Below are 15,588 nucleotides of genomic sequence, written 5' to 3'. Positions count from 1 at the left end.
TTTGAAACATGTTTTATTTCTAGATCCGTCTGACTTTTGGGAAAAAAAAAGTCAGCTGGAGCCCATACACGATTGTAATATGCGACGGATTCATTCCGTCAGACCTAGTCCGTCAAAGTCCGGTCCTGTGTACACGGCATTAGGGAATCTTAGTTATATATTGCAATACACGTTCAAGCTGGATAACTGCGTCACAGTCACAATATAAAGAAAATAGGCACAGCTGGAAGTGAGCTACAGACCAAAATCCAGCAATGCACATCCACAATGGCAGAAAACACAAAGTTTTAGAGGGTGGACAGCATCAACATGTAAAGGATAGCAAGTTTTTTTACACCAACAGGAATACACAAAATTTTCTGGGGGTTATAGTACAGAGAGCATTTTTTTTTGCTTCCATTAAAGAATAATTAAGCGACTTTAGGCATCTTAACCCCTTTTCATAACTTCAGGCATCCCTACCCCTTTTCTTTGCAGTTTGCAAGGAAGAGTAGGAACTGGCCAGAGAGGGATCACTTTGATGCAGATGGCAAGCCTGAACATGTATTTCAATATACAGTAGGCAAACTAAGATTTCCAGGAATTAAAGCTTGTGAGGATAGGTAAAGGAGCGCCTAGTATGCAATCAGAAGTAAATAAAAGGTGAATGGTCATTTTTATTGGAAATAATAGAGCATGATAAAACCAACACGTTTTGGGGAACAAAGACCCCCCTCCCCCCTTCTTCAGGGCTGCTGCTCTGTTATGATGGACGGTGCAGCATGGAGAGAGGAATTAAAGGGCAGGGATGCCTGAAGGTGCTTTATTTTTTAGTAACGGTCTTGTATTTTGTACATTTACTTTGGTGTTTTGGGGGATATACCTGGTTATATGCATAGCATTTATGTGGCCTTAAAGTTGAACTGTAAATAAAATTTGTGGACAGGCAGGATTTTTAATGCAGAATACACATGCTTTCGTCTCTTCTGCATTAAAGCTTACCTGCCTGTCCACCCTTGTACAGTGAGCTACGCATGCTCAGCTCACTGTGCAAATTTTGTCAATGCTGATTCATCCCTGCCCAGCCAATGACAGCGGCCAGCAAGCAAGACACAGAAGCCGGCTGGCTGGGTGGGGAGCTTTAAGGATGCCGCATTGTTGGAGGTGAGCATTGTTTCAATTTAAGCATACTTAAAAGTTACATTTATTCAGTTATTGGTTTGACATAAAGTGGCTCTGAAATCTAGGTCCTGCTAGATCACTTCAGGCTGACCCCCTTTGTGGTGTATCTATGTAAAACATTGAATATAAGTGCCTATATTATTTAAAATCCAGTAATTCACTGTCTCCTAATACTCTGCAAATGCTCAGCTAATCAATGTTTTTAAGGCACTGTGCCTAAAATTTAGAGGCCAATCTAGGCTGACAGCCTAAAGATTTACTGCTGCTCAGGGGCTCTGGGCTTCAGCAAAATGGCAGCCTCCAGCAAGAAGTAACAGGAACAGTGTTGGAAAGCAACTTGCAGCACAAACTCATTTTGGTAGCATAATTATTAATGTGTGTATGTTTCTTGCTAAAGAACATTATTTTTTATCAAGTTGTTATGGGTAAAGTTCCACTTTACCTAGCCTTTAATATACAATCAAAAAGGGAACTTATTCTCCCTTACTTAAGCATGCAGGCAGTCTAACATTTTATATATTTTTGTTTCTTTTAGTGTGCTGTAAAGCTCGCTAAAATGGTAGGATATGTAAGTGCTGGGACAGTTGAGTATCTTTACAGTCAAGATGGTAATTTCTACTTCCTGGAGCTGAACCCTCGTCTGCAAGTGGAACACCCCTGCACAGAAATGGTGGCCGATGTCAATCTCCCAGCAGCACAGCTTCAGGTACCAAACATTTTGTTACTTGCTTTTTTTCAGATGTAATAATTCTTAAGTAATGACCTTTATCATTTGATGGAATAGACAGTACTATAAGTTACCGTATATATCCTGCTTTCAGTAGGATTGACAGTAACAATGTAGATTCTGCCTTCTGGGCTTTGTCAATGAGGAGCAGCTGCTATCCTCAGTGTACTGTCTGAAAAGTTAAAACTGCATAGTTCTATTTAATTAAGGCTAGGGCATGCATTTATTCTGAAATTGATAGTTGCCTGACCATCATGAAGACTGAGTATTCAGATGAATACAATTCTGTTTTGAATTTTATTTTGCTGCATGCATGTTTAAGCTTAAGGCTGGGTTCACACCATTGAGAATTGGATGCGGAGGACCCACATCCAATTTGCAGTAGCAGGAGATTTTGACTGGCTCTCTATGGAGCCGTTTCTCATCTTTGCTGCGGCTCTGCTGCGAATTTGCACAGGGGCCCTTTGCGTCTTTTGGTCCATTTCAGGTCTGAAATCAGCCCAAAATTAGGGCTGAAACGTTGAACCAGGATGCACCGGACCCCTGCTGGGAGCCGCATGCAGCGATGGTGTGAACCCAACCTTATACTCCTCAAAGGGCTGAAGCCGATGAATCAGCATGGCAGTTAAGCAACAACCATTTTCAGAAGGAGAGCAGCAATTAAAGCCAATATCATTCTTACAGATGACCTTTACTGAGAAATATGGAGGTGATTAATTGCTGATCTCCAATGTTGGAATGTGACGTATTTGGGTCTCCAGAGGAAGCAAGACTTTGTGCCCAATAGAGAATTCAACGTATAATATATTTATATATTGTTTGCAGTGTTCAGGAGTACAGTGCCTTTGCGAAAGTATTCGGCCCCCTTGAACTTTTCAACCTTTTGCCACATTTCAGGCTTCAAACATAAAGATATAAAATTTTAATTTTTTGTGAAGAATTACCAACAAGTGGGACACAATTGTGAAGTGGAACGAAATCTATTGGATTTTTGAAACTTTTTTAACTAATAAAAAAATGAAAAGTGGGGCGTGCAAAATTATTCGGCCCCCTTGCGTTAATACTTTGTAGAGCCACCTTTTGCTGCGATTACAGCTGCAAGTCGCTTGGGGTATGTCTCCATCAGTTTTGCACATCGAGAGACATTCTTGCCCATTCTTCCTTGCAAAACAGCTCGAGCTCAGTGAGGTTGGATGGAGAGCGTTTGTGAACAGCAGTTTTCAGCTCTTTCCACAGATTCTCGATTGGATTCAGGTCTGGACTTTGACTTGGCCATTCTAACACCTGGATACGTTTATTTGTGAACCATTCCTTTGTAGATTTTGCTGTATGTTTGGGATCATTGTCTTGTTGGAAGATAAATCTCCGTCCCAGTTTCAGGTCTTTTGCAAACTCCAACATGTTTTCATCCAGAATGGTCCTGTATTTGGCTGCATCCATCTTCCCCTCAATTTTAACCATCTTCCCTGTCCCTGCTGAAGAAAAGCAGGCCCAAACCATGATCAAAAGTGGGGATGGTGTGTTGAGGGTGATGAGCTGTGTTGCTTTTACGCCAAACATATCGTTTTGCATTGTGGGCAAAAAGTTCGATTTTGGTTTCATCTGACCAGAGCACCTTCTTCCACATGTTTGGTGTGTCTCCCAGGTGGCTTATGGCAAACTTTAGACGAGACTTTTTATGGATATCTTTGAGAAATGTCTTTCTTCTTGCCACTCTTCCATAAAGGCCAGATTTGTGCAGTGTACGACTGATTGTTGTCCTATGGACAGACTCTCCCACCTCAGCTGTAGTTCTCTGCAGTTCATCCACAGTGATCATGGGCCTCTTGGCTGCATCTCTGATCAGTCTTCTCCTTGTCTGAGCTGAAAGTTTAGAGGGACGGCCAGGTCTTGGTAGATTTGCAGTGGTCTGATGCTCCTTCCATTTCAAAATGATCACTTGCACAGTGCTCCTTGGGATGTTTAAAGCTTTAAAGGATGTGGAAATCTTTTTGTATCCAAATCCGGCTTTAAACTTCTCCACAACAGTATTACAGACCTGCCTAGTGTGTTCCATGGTCTTCATAATTCTCTCTGCGCTTTCAACAGAACCCTGAGACTATCACCGAGCAGGTGCATTTATACAGAGACTTGATTACACACAGGTGGATTCTATTCATCACCATCAGTCATTTAGGACAACATTGGATCATTCAGAGATCCTCGCTGAACTTCTGGAGTGAGTTTGCTGCACTGAAAGTAAAGGGGCCGAATAATTTTGCACGCACCACTTTTCAGTTTTTTATTTGCTAAAAAAGTTTAAATTATCCAATAGATTTTGTTCCACTTCACAATTGTGTCCCACTTGTTGGTGATTCTTCACAAAAAATTTAAATTTTATATCTTTATGTTTGAAGCCTGAAATGTGGCAAAAGGTTGAAAAGTTCAAGGGGGCCGAATACTTTCGCAAGGCAATGTATGTCACATACATCATGGCACATAGAGTTTAGCAGTGTATAGAATTCAGAGGTCAGAAGTCTGTCACATTCTGCATAGGACACAGAGTATTTTAGTCTGGAGTATGTAAAGTACAACATAACCTTGAGTGCAGCAGTCGTTGGAATGTGTGATGCATTATAGCTTATAAAATGCATCGGTCATGGGAATGTAATTAAGAAAAAAAAATTGCTCCTAATTTTGGTAGTCAGTAGAGGACACTCCCCTTACATTGGACTTCCAACTGACCACAAGCATAAAGTCTTTTTTTTTTCCTTCCTACTGACTACAAGTATATTGGTGCTTTTCTTCTACTGATAACCATTGAAGGGGGTATGCTTCTATTGCCAACGCATACCTTTTTATGTTGGAAGCCTCCTTCCCTACATTGGTGCCATTGAGAAACTGGATGATCTAACATCGGTGCTCTTGATTACTTGCCTGAGGTGATATGCAGTGTCCTGCACCCCTGGCACTGGCTGCAATGTCCAGTTACCTTTTATAGCATAATTAATTTGCCTACAGTGTCCTGCATGCTGGTTAGTTATGCTGGCCCCGGACAGGTGTCTGGCACACCGGCATTCATAGTGTTAGACTGATGCCTACCAGAGGATCTTCGGGTGGGCTTATTCAACTTGCTGGCTTCAAAACATTCATATTCACTGATCTGGAACAGGTATGCAGCTCAGGAATGGGGGACTTTAAACTCAATTCACTTGATGATTGCTTGTCAGTGACTTCGAAAGTATTATAGCCAAAGGATTAGCGTGACAGCCAGGCAAATACATTTTTTTAGAACAAACATGTAGGTCTCTCTTGGGCAGGGCTGGTGACAAGATTTAACACTGGAAGTTATATTGTGTCAGCCTCACTGGTGCTGTGGAGTTCCTGACCATAACCATATTGCCATGTTATGGCTAGCAGGTGTTCAACCTAAAGTGAAGACCTATATCGAAAGAACTGTTTCCCAAAATGCTGAGAAATAGCAAACCATTTTAACGTTAGTCTGAGAAAAATCCCCCTTGTTAGTGCTACCCTTCCCAACACTGTGTACAAGATGTTTGTTAGGCTATGTTGGTGTGGGCGATATGATGTCATGTATTTTTGTGTTGTTTTTCCAGTTTTTCTACCTTGTTTAGAGATGATTCTAAGTAGCTTTCATGGATAAGGCGTGTACCTCTTTTATAATGTAGATTAATAGCAGCTGAGGCCATTAGGGAATCTTTCACAGGATTGGAATACGGAAACTGTCTTTTCACTATATACCCCATGTTAGATTTATAGCACCCTGCTGCATAAAGAGCATTGCGAAAATCTCATATATTCGTTTTGACAGTCATTGCCACCTGACACCTAATCTGCATGAATTTTACTTATCAGTGTTAGATATGGTGCCATATTGCTAACAGTCTGGTATAGCGATTTTTATGAGTGACCATACTGGATGTTTACATGTTATAAATGTAATTATGCATACTGTGCCTGGGATGACATTTTCAAATTGTTGCCTACTGCCATCAATATACAGTATAATATAAGTAATATGTAAAATTTTAGCAAAATGGTAATAAATACAGAATTACAGTATCTCACAAAAGTGAGCACACCCCTCGCATTTTTGTAAATATTTTATTATATCTTTTCATATGACAACACTGAAGAAATTACACTTTACTACAATGTAAAATATTGATTGTACAGCTTGTATAACAGTGTAAATTTGCTGTCCCCTCAAAAGAACTCAACACACAGCCATTAATGTCTAAATTTCTGGCAATAAAAGTGAGTACACCCCTAAGTGAAAAGGTGTGGCCACCATTATTTTCCAGCACTGCCTTAAACCTCTTGGGCATGGAGTTCACCAGAGCTTCACAGGTTGCCACTGGAATCCTCTTCCACTCCTCCATGATGACATCACAGAGATGGTGGATGTTAGCGACCTTTTGCTCCTCCACCTTCCATTTGAGGATGCCCCACAGATATTCAATAGGGTTTAGGTCTGGAGACATGCTTGGCCAGTCCATCACCTTTACCCTCAGCTTTTTAGCAAGGCAGTGGTTGTCCTTGGAGGTGTATTTGGAGTCATTATGTTGGAACACTGCCCTGGGTTCCAGTCTCCGAAGGAAGGGGATCATGCTATGCTTCAGTATGTCACAGTACATATTGGCATTCATGGTTCCCTCAATGAACTGTAGCTCCCCAGTGCTGGCAGCATTCATACAGTCCCAGACCATGACATTCCCACCACCATGCTTGACTGTAGGCAAGGCACACTTTTCTCTGTACTCCTGACCTGGTTGCCGCCACACACGCTTGACACCACCTTAACCAAAAAAATGTATCTTGGTCTCATCAGACCACAGAACATGGTTCTAGTAAACCATGTCCTTAGTCTGCTTGTCTTTAGCAAACTGCTCTCCATTCGCACCTGAGACCACTAACGAGTCACTTAACAATGGGGAAATGGCTAATTGGACCCAATTTTGGCATTTTCACTTAGGGGTGCACTCAATTTTGTTGCCAGCTGGTTTAGATATTAATGGCTGTATGTTGTTATTTTGAGGGGACAGCAAACTGTACACTGCTATGCAAGCTGTACACTCACTACTTTATATTGTAGCAAAGTGCAATTTCTTCAGTGTTTTCACATGAAAAGATGTAATAAAATATTTACAAAAATATGAGGGTTGTACTCAGTGTCAGGTCACCTGAGACCAGGTGACAGATGCACTCCGTAAGAGTTGGAAGTGCACCACTAGGTAGTGGACCTTAGGACTGACTGCTGCGGATTGTACCCAGGGAGATTCAGGACACAGGTCTACTGGATCACTAACACAGATCCCAGTAGGAGCTAGAGCATAGATTCCCCAGGGCGCAGAGTCTAAGAGCCAGCAGGTGTTCACCAGAGCCTCCAGTGGTGAGGATGGACTTCGCTGCAGTCTGGCTCCAGGTCGCAGCCCTAGGGTCTCACAGCTCACACTCACAGTAGACTACAGGAGAAGGAAGCAGCAGGCTGGAACAACAAGAATAGTAAGGGGATAAGGCAGAGGTCAGGGCAACTAGCAGACCGGAACAACAGAGTATACGCCAAAGGTTCAGGGTCACAGGCAGACGGGAATCGCTGAGAACACGCCAAGGTCGGTAACAGAGACAAACGTAGAGCACACAGCAAGCAGGAAACAGGAAGCCAAACACACACTAAATGCACAATGGTTGATCAGCTCCACTGGCTTGCAGTGCACAGGTTAATATAGGGTTCCCTGATAGGGCCTGGGGTGGAGCCATGCTTAGAGGAGAGGTTATAAAAACCACCAGGTGGAAGTGGCTGGCCTCTTAGTCTGAACACATGAGGGGAGGTAAGCAAACACAGGAAGATCACTGCATAACCATGACACTCAGTTTTGTGAGATACTGTAAGTGGGCTTAAATGTAAGATAAACAAGGTTGAAGAAATAATCAAGCCACAAGCAAGAAATTTGAGCGGTAGCCATTGTAATTGGAACTGAAAGTGAGAGGGATTTTAGGTAGATACCTCCTCTGACGTTTGTGCACTTAAAATTGTTGCAATCTAACTCTCCATGTGGGATGTTTGGCTCTCTAGCCAATTCTACAAGTGTACCTCCCCTTGAGAAGCTTCTGCGCACATCAGGCTCTAAAAGATTGATATTCAACTATTATCTATTGCTTTGTGCTGAGTCCCAACCTATATATTTTAAAGCTCAGCTGGAATGGATCTCGCCAGACCTCCCCTTTGATGAGCCAGATTGGACAGAATTTGAGACAACTTACAGCAAGACAGTTACCGTATATACTCAAGTATAAGCCAACCCGAATATAAGCCGAGGCACTTAATTTTGCCACAAACAACTGGGAAAACGTATTGACTCGAGTATAAGCCTAGGGTGGGAAATGCAGCAGCTACTACTGCCCATCATTCTAGCCTCACTGTGCCCATCACCGCAGCCTCACCATGCCCATAATTGCAACCTTATCGTGCCCATCATTGTAGACTCACTGTGACCATCACCGCAGCCTTACCATGCCCATCATTGTAGCCTCACTGTGCCCATCACCGTAGTCTCACGCCCGTCATTGCAACCTCAATGTGCCCCTCGTTGTAATCTAACTAGTAGTGACTGTGTGCCCATTCATGTAGTCAGTACCTGGATTGCACAGTGGGCATCTCCCGCCGTGTCTCGGAGCTCAGTGTGAAACATTTGGCTGCACTGTGACAAAAGTCCCGCCCTCCTCCTAGATCAGCTCGTGTAATAGATGAGTTTTCTGTCTATCACATGAGCTGGTCTAGGAGGAGGGTGGGACTTTTGTCACAGTGCAGCCAAACGTTTCACACTGAGCTCCTAGACACAGCGGTCTCACGCTGTGTAAGGGAGGGAGAGCGGGCAGCGCAGCAGCCACAGTTAAAAGCGGCCTCAGGTATCCCTGCCCTCGAGTATAAGCCGAGGGGGGAGGGGGGATTTCAGCCTACAAAATGGGCTGAAAAACTTGTCTTATACTTGAGTATATATGGTATATCCTTCACTGATAAAATTATTAATTTAAAGTTATTTCACCATAACTATTTCACTCTGGTCAGACTGTACAGACTGGGCCTTCGCCAATCGGAAAATTTCTTTAGGGGATGGGGAGCGAATGCTGAATTTACTTAACAAACTATCCAAGCTGGTATCATCATGGCAGATGGACCCACAGTTGCTTCTCTATTCACAAGTGGATAGTAGCCCAAATGCTTGGCATCCTGTACTGTTACTGTTTGGAAGGAGAGGGGGGACATTTAATTTCTAGTGAAAAAGAAAAATTCAAATGACCCCTCCTAGATCTATGTATAAATAGGGTGAATGTGTGGGAATTGTTATTTTGGGTGCATGATTGTCATTTGTTCCATTGCATTTTGGATTCTTAAATTTTGATATGTTTTATGCAAAATTAATTTTACTGTGGTCACAATTTTTTTCCATAGATTGCCATGGGAATTCCTCTCCACAGAATAAAGGATATTCGAATGTTGTATGGAGTTCCGGCGTGGGGAGATTCTCCAATTGACTTTGATAACTCTCTAAATGCTCCCTGTCCAAGAGGACATGTTATTGCTGCCCGTATCACTAGTGAAAACCCAGATGAGGTACTAATTTTACTAATTTTAACCATGGGGTAAATAATTCTGAGCTTTCTAGCAATACCTACATTTAATCATTTGCAGTCCAGGTAAAATACAATGGGATTTGCCAAAAAACATTTTGTGAATAAAGCTAATATTCTATTATGTATTTCAAAGATATATCAGGATGGAAAATGATCAACCCTATTCAGTAATTTGGTGCATCAAAACAAAACTTGTTTGATTTCTTTCAGCTCATTTTCTTTCTAAAGCAGCCACAGCCTAGTAGAAAAGCCCTTCCTATGCCAGCAGCTGCAGAGTGGGACCTTGGTTCTCTATGGGAAGCAACAGGCTCTGTGAGCAACAAAGCTCATACTTCTGCTGACTGGAGAACTGTAGCTTAGTATGGGGCACGTCAGACCTCTGCAAAGAGATCACTGCTTCCCCACAAAGAACAAGGGTCCCACTCTTCTGTATGAGGACAAGGGACAGGTTGTTCTACTCAGAACTTTGAGACCCTAAGAAACCCTAAAATCTTTTACAAGTCTGCAATGGTGTATATAAAGAATGCATAAAGGCAGGGTCGAAACTAGGGGGGGGACATATGCCCCAGGCACTGCATTAAGGGGGGCGCCACCACTGACAAGAGTAGTGACAGCGGTATTACCTCTCCTGTTAGCCCAAGGAGGAGAGAGCCAGAGGTGGTGAGTGCTGTGTTCTCTCTCCCACTCTCCTGTCTGCTTTTGTCCCCGCTCACTGTTCCACCCATCCGCCAATCAGACTTGTTCCAAAGAGCTCAGGAAGTGCTCCAAAACTGCCTCAGTTCTGTGCTGCAGGTTGTGAGCGGCTAAAAGACACAAACACCAATTGGAGGTGGCATCAGTACGGAGCAGGAGAAGCCATAAGCTCAGAGTGCGCACCTCCCTCCCCTACTCCCTACCAGGGCAGCGCTGTGCTCCTGTACCTGCAGAACAAGCAAACAGGACTTGGTGTGCGACTTCACTACACAGGAGGAAGGAGCTCAGTTATGGTTCCCTTCCTCCCAGCCAGGGTCAGGACATAGGCGGGGCACACTCGGAGCTTCTGGCTTCTCCTTCTTTGTACTTTGACAGGTAGGAGAGTTGCACTGATGCCGACCCTGATCGGTTTTTGTGTCTTTTAGCCGCTCAGAACGTACAGCGCAGAACTAAGTGGGTTTTGGAGCACTTCCTGAGCTTTGTCTAAAAAGTCTGATAGGCAGGTAGGCAGAACAGTGGTCGGGGACAAAAGCTGGCAGAAGATGCCAGGATTTGACCCAGACAGATTTCATATTGCTGAAGCACTCAGAGTACATGTACAGTGCAATGATATTCTACCATACACCATTAAAGAGGAGTTCAGCCTCACTTCCCCCCAATCCAAAAATTAAAAGTCAGCAGCTACACATACTGTAGCTGCTGACTTTTAATATTAGGACACTTACCTGTCCTGGAATCCAGCAATGTCAGGTGATGCCATCACCATTGCTGGTAAGAGAACCTTACAGTAAAGCCTTCCAGCTTCACAGCCAGGTCCCTACTGCACTTTCTGAATGTCCCAGCGGCGGGGGAATGAAGTCAAACTTCTGATGGACTTCACCGCCGGAAGTGGGGAAAGGTACCTGCCAAAAACAGGTACCCGCTCCTCCCTCCCCCCTTAAAGGTGCCAAATGTGACACTGGAGGTCGGGAGAAATCAGATAAGCAGAAGTTCCACTTTTGGATGGAACTCTGCTTTAAGGATTTGCTCACATGTGCTCAGTGGATTATTGTAAGATCAATGTGCTATTTGATAGGTTATTCAGAAGGCACTGTACTTTGTGTTTTCACTTTTAGGTCTTAACTATTGTGGTGGGAAAAGGGTGGTGTAAAAAACACATGGCTGAGTGAAAGTTCACTTTACAGTCACTTAAATTAATTGTAAAGGTTATTAAAAAAACAAACATGTCCATACTTACCTGCTCTGTGTAATGGAATTGCAGAGATTGGCCGCAAACCTCCTTTATTCAGTGGGACTCAGCCCTGGCACCCCGCTCCCTTGTCACTAGCTTAGATTGACATCAGAGGGAGCAAATGACATGCCATACTGACACCGTCCTTTTCGGGGGGGGGGGGCTGAACTGAGTCTTTGCCCTGGGTGAAAGAATGTCTAGCATAAAGGTACACCTGAAGGTAGACTACTCACACCATTCATATTTGTATTAAAGTTTACTGCCTACTAGCTGTGTGCTTGTAACTTTTTTAATTGTGCACTTATCCTGTGAAGTTGCCCACCTTGCCTATTAAAATAGCGAATGGTTTATTTTGTAATTGTTTATGAATCTGAGATGAGAAAATGCAAGGCAGAAATAAGAGCCTGTCCTAGAATTGCTACGAAACATATGGTTTGACTGACTTTATAATAATTGCAGTGTTTACTGGATGTTGTCAGTGGTTTATCCGATTTCATTTAAGCCTGGCCTAGAAGTTACCCTTTAAGAGATCTACTCAAAAATTTAAGGTAAATTACAGAATAATTTTCTGTTTTATCCTCAGGGTTTTAAGCCAAGCTCTGGGACTGTGCAAGAACTGAATTTCCGTAGCAGCAAGAACGTGTGGGGCTACTTCAGTGTTGCTGCAGCAGGAGGTCTCCATGAATTTGCTGATTCTCAGTTTGGCCATTGCTTTTCCTGGGGAGAAAACAGAGAAGAAGCCATCTCGTAAGTTTTTTTTTTTTTTTTTTTTTTTTTTTTTTTTTTTTTTTTTTTTCCCTGCCTGCTTTTTTTCTGGTATGTACAGGTCATTGTGAACAGTGACTTCACCCACACTTCTGCCCTTGGCATTCATAACCTTGACTGCCACCAATACCTATTCTGCATTTTAGAATATTTTTGCCTCAACTTATCCTACTGTTGACTAGATGAAGGCAGGAAAGAGATTCTTCCTTTTGCCACCCTAAGCAGTTTTTCTGTTGAGGGTCAGTATTGTGATTACATAAGATGAAGATGGCCACATATAGAGTTTTTTTTCCAGTCTACATTCTTCAATATAGGCTTAGACACAGCTGCTGTTGGGCTGACAATTTTCAGCTCCATCGATTTTATTAGGTTTCCAAGCATTTAGGTCAAGCTCAAACATGCATATCAATAACATTTTAAAGACATTGTATTGAGTACAGTGTGGCAGATTAAGTGCAAAGGTACAATCAAAATAGGTAGAGATAAAACAGTTGCAGAAAAAACAGCATAAAATTGTTAACGTTCAACTAAGTATATGGATAAGGCTTACCACCGTGGTGGTCAAAGAGTTAAATCAAGAAACTGTGAGAGAAAGAAGAGTCCCAAAGATGGACAAGGAGGTGAGAAGGGGAGGGTGGGAATAGTGGAACGGGTACCCGGCCAGGCACTGCAAGCACACAAGCGCCATATCACATCAGAGAGAGCAGTGACCTCCTTCAATTTTTCAATTGAAGGATGTTGGGCAGAGCCACCCTCTAAGCTAATTTTGACAGTTCATCAGGAATTAGCCAACATTCGTACAGTGTATAGCCAGCTATATGCTCCCAATGTAGCAAATAACAGATTACAGAACAGATGAGGGGGTGAGGCTTATGGAATGCCGCTGCCACTCCTGCTCATCTGCAGTGGATTGTGAGTTTTGCAAGTTGTAGCACACTAAGACTATCACAACCTGTGGAGCAAGACAAATAAAATATTTGTTAAAAAAAAAAAAAATCAACAGCTAGTTGCAGGAGAGCAGTGTCTTACCATGGGCACACAACAGATGTGTCTGAGAATTCAGTGGCAAAGTGAAAATGTTTCCCATATTGACGTACTGCAAAGGTGCCTTTTTTGTTTTGTTTTTTCTAAAAGTTCTAGTTTAGTTGTTTCACGATTTAGTTTCAGATGCATTGCAATAGTTATTCGTTCTCAGTGTGTTTTTTTTTTTTTTTTTTCAGCCTTTTATACCTGTAGTTGATTTATCTCCATAGACTATTAATAGTATAGCCTACAATTGTATTCACTAAGCACTCAGTGTGATGCATTTTATGCACATTAACCATCTCACCTATCTGAGATTAAATAGGAATAGTCCTGTTTCTTGGGCTTCTAGAACGGTGGGGTTTAGTGAAAATGGTAGTGGTGTCCCAAAAGTAAAGCTGTGATCAATTAACAAGGAGTCCTAATACAATATTATTTGGTTAAAAAAATTGTGTTGGAGCCTTGTCATTTAAAGTAAAGAATACAATTTACAGCTGAGGCTTTCCTTCACAAAAAATAGTCACCAGTTGGGAACATCACCATAACTGGTTGTCTTCTTCCCTGTCAAAGATGGGCAGACTTTAGCTACTCTATCTTTTTGGTGTTGCATATCTGTTGGTGGGCTTGGCGACTCAGGGTGGTGTATTGTGTGAATGTGTGTGATCTAGAAAGAAGTATCCAGATGTTTATACGTTTTAAAAAAATAAGTGAGGTACAAATAGGTGTTTAATGGTTTTAGTAATTATCCTCCCTCCAATTAATAATCCCTGATTGCATTTAGTCTTGTATTATTACACCCTGTGATTAGTGTGAATCTTTCAGGTTGTCTGTGATTTTGCTTTATTATATAGAAGGTAACCAGATGTCTATAACTCACAAGCAGCCATGCCTGGTTTGGCTACTTTTTGGAGGCTATGAAACTACACAGACCCTTACTGTTCACTTTTTTTTTCATAGTAATATGGTTGTGGCCCTTAAAGAATTGTCTATTCGTGGAGATTTTCGAACAACTGTGGAATACTTAATAAAGCTTCTTGAGACTAAAAGTTTCCAGCAAAATCGCATAGACACTGGATGGCTGGACAGACTGATATCAGAAAAAGTGCAGGTAACTATAAGACAACTATGACACTAACATTTAAAAAGCATTTTAATCTGCCATGTCCTTCCCATCTATTTTATTTGGAGTAAAAATGTTCCCTTCCTGGTGAACTTTACCTAGTACTTTGCTTTGCAAGATTATTGGCAAACATTTTGCAGATTTTAGCTTTTGAGGTTTGTTTCACCATGTCATTGTCAAACTGAGTCATGGTTCATACCATGTCTGCAATAGTACAAAGAACACAATTGTTTTCTATATGCCCTTTTCGAACCATAATGTAAACCAGTGGGGAGCTTTATACAGAGCATAATGCATACAGACTGGTATGAATGAGCCCCTTATCTTTATTAGAAGGTTTAATAATATGCCAACTAGGATTTTTTTTTCCTGTTTAAAACATTTTTCATTGTACACAATACTTGCGTTTTAGTTGCCCTTTTCTTCTTCTGGTTTGTTCTTTCCTTTCCACACATGTGCGATCATCTTCACTCAAATACTTTCATACAAATACCATACTAATTACATAATTTATTCTGTTTTCACAAGAAAGATTTTCGCTCTTGTTCTGGAAGCTGTGCACTAATGATTTGATTATCGAACGATCGATCTGAGTGCAGTTATTTTCTTCCAATTTTCTCATCGTGTCTACTAGCCATTAGTGGCAGAGGGGAATGAAGTTTCTGCTGCAGAGGATGTTTCTAATTTGACTTGCAAATCTGTGTAGACTTTGGGGGGGAAAAAGCAGTGAGCCAATCGCACAAGAAGTAAATAGGATTTCTGGGGGCATTCTCTACACAAATATCATACAGAATGCTTCCAGGTTCCCATAGTGCAAAAAAAAAATAAGCAACAGTTGAATTTTTGCCATTTTAGAAAATCACAGCAATGGCCGATTGAATGGAAAGGTCATTTTATATTACATTAGCATTACATTACAAAATGGCCTTTGTATCAATAATTCTATTTTTTATTGAAAGCTGAGTTTTTCTTTGAAGCTTAATTGAACCTTTTTCATTTATCACTGCAATTTAGTCAGGCTGCATATACAGTAATAAATACGGTGCTATTTAAAAAAAATTTTTTTTACTGTAGAAAGGGTTAAAATACCCTGTGCTTTCAGCATGGAGAAGAGTTGGACTGTGGCTCTCTCACACAACTCGACAACGGGTTGTAATATACATATTTAATGTGTATGTTTCTAAAATCAGTGTGCATTCTGGTATATGCACACGTGTCAATAAGAAAATGTGC

At 41.7% G+C, this 15,588-nt stretch overlaps 1 protein-coding gene across 2 annotated transcripts in view; it reads left to right on the top strand.

Moving 5' to 3' along the window:
• ACACA (acetyl-CoA carboxylase alpha) overlaps positions 1–15,588 on the top strand; it is a 480,408-nt gene that overhangs the window by 56,831 nt on the left and 407,989 nt on the right. For both annotated transcript variants that reach the window (XM_077481395.1, XM_077481394.1), the window contains exons 11-14: positions 1,697–1,867; positions 9,342–9,503; positions 12,031–12,194; positions 14,193–14,343. In XM_077481395.1, the coding sequence (XP_077337521.1) occupies positions 1,697–1,867; positions 9,342–9,503; positions 12,031–12,194; positions 14,193–14,343 (648 nt within the window). The remainder of the gene's footprint in view (positions 1–1,696; positions 1,868–9,341; positions 9,504–12,030; positions 12,195–14,192; positions 14,344–15,588) is intronic.

Source organism: Lithobates pipiens, unplaced genomic scaffold (genome assembly GCF_037356315.1).
Source record: "Lithobates pipiens isolate NorthernLeopardFrog02 unplaced genomic scaffold, aLitPip1_a1.2 Scaffold_16, whole genome shotgun sequence".
Taxonomy (NCBI): Eukaryota; Metazoa; Chordata; class Amphibia; order Anura; family Ranidae; genus Lithobates; species Lithobates pipiens.
Note: the sequence above shows the minus strand (reverse complement) of the source record. Positions and strands in the feature narration are given on the sequence as shown.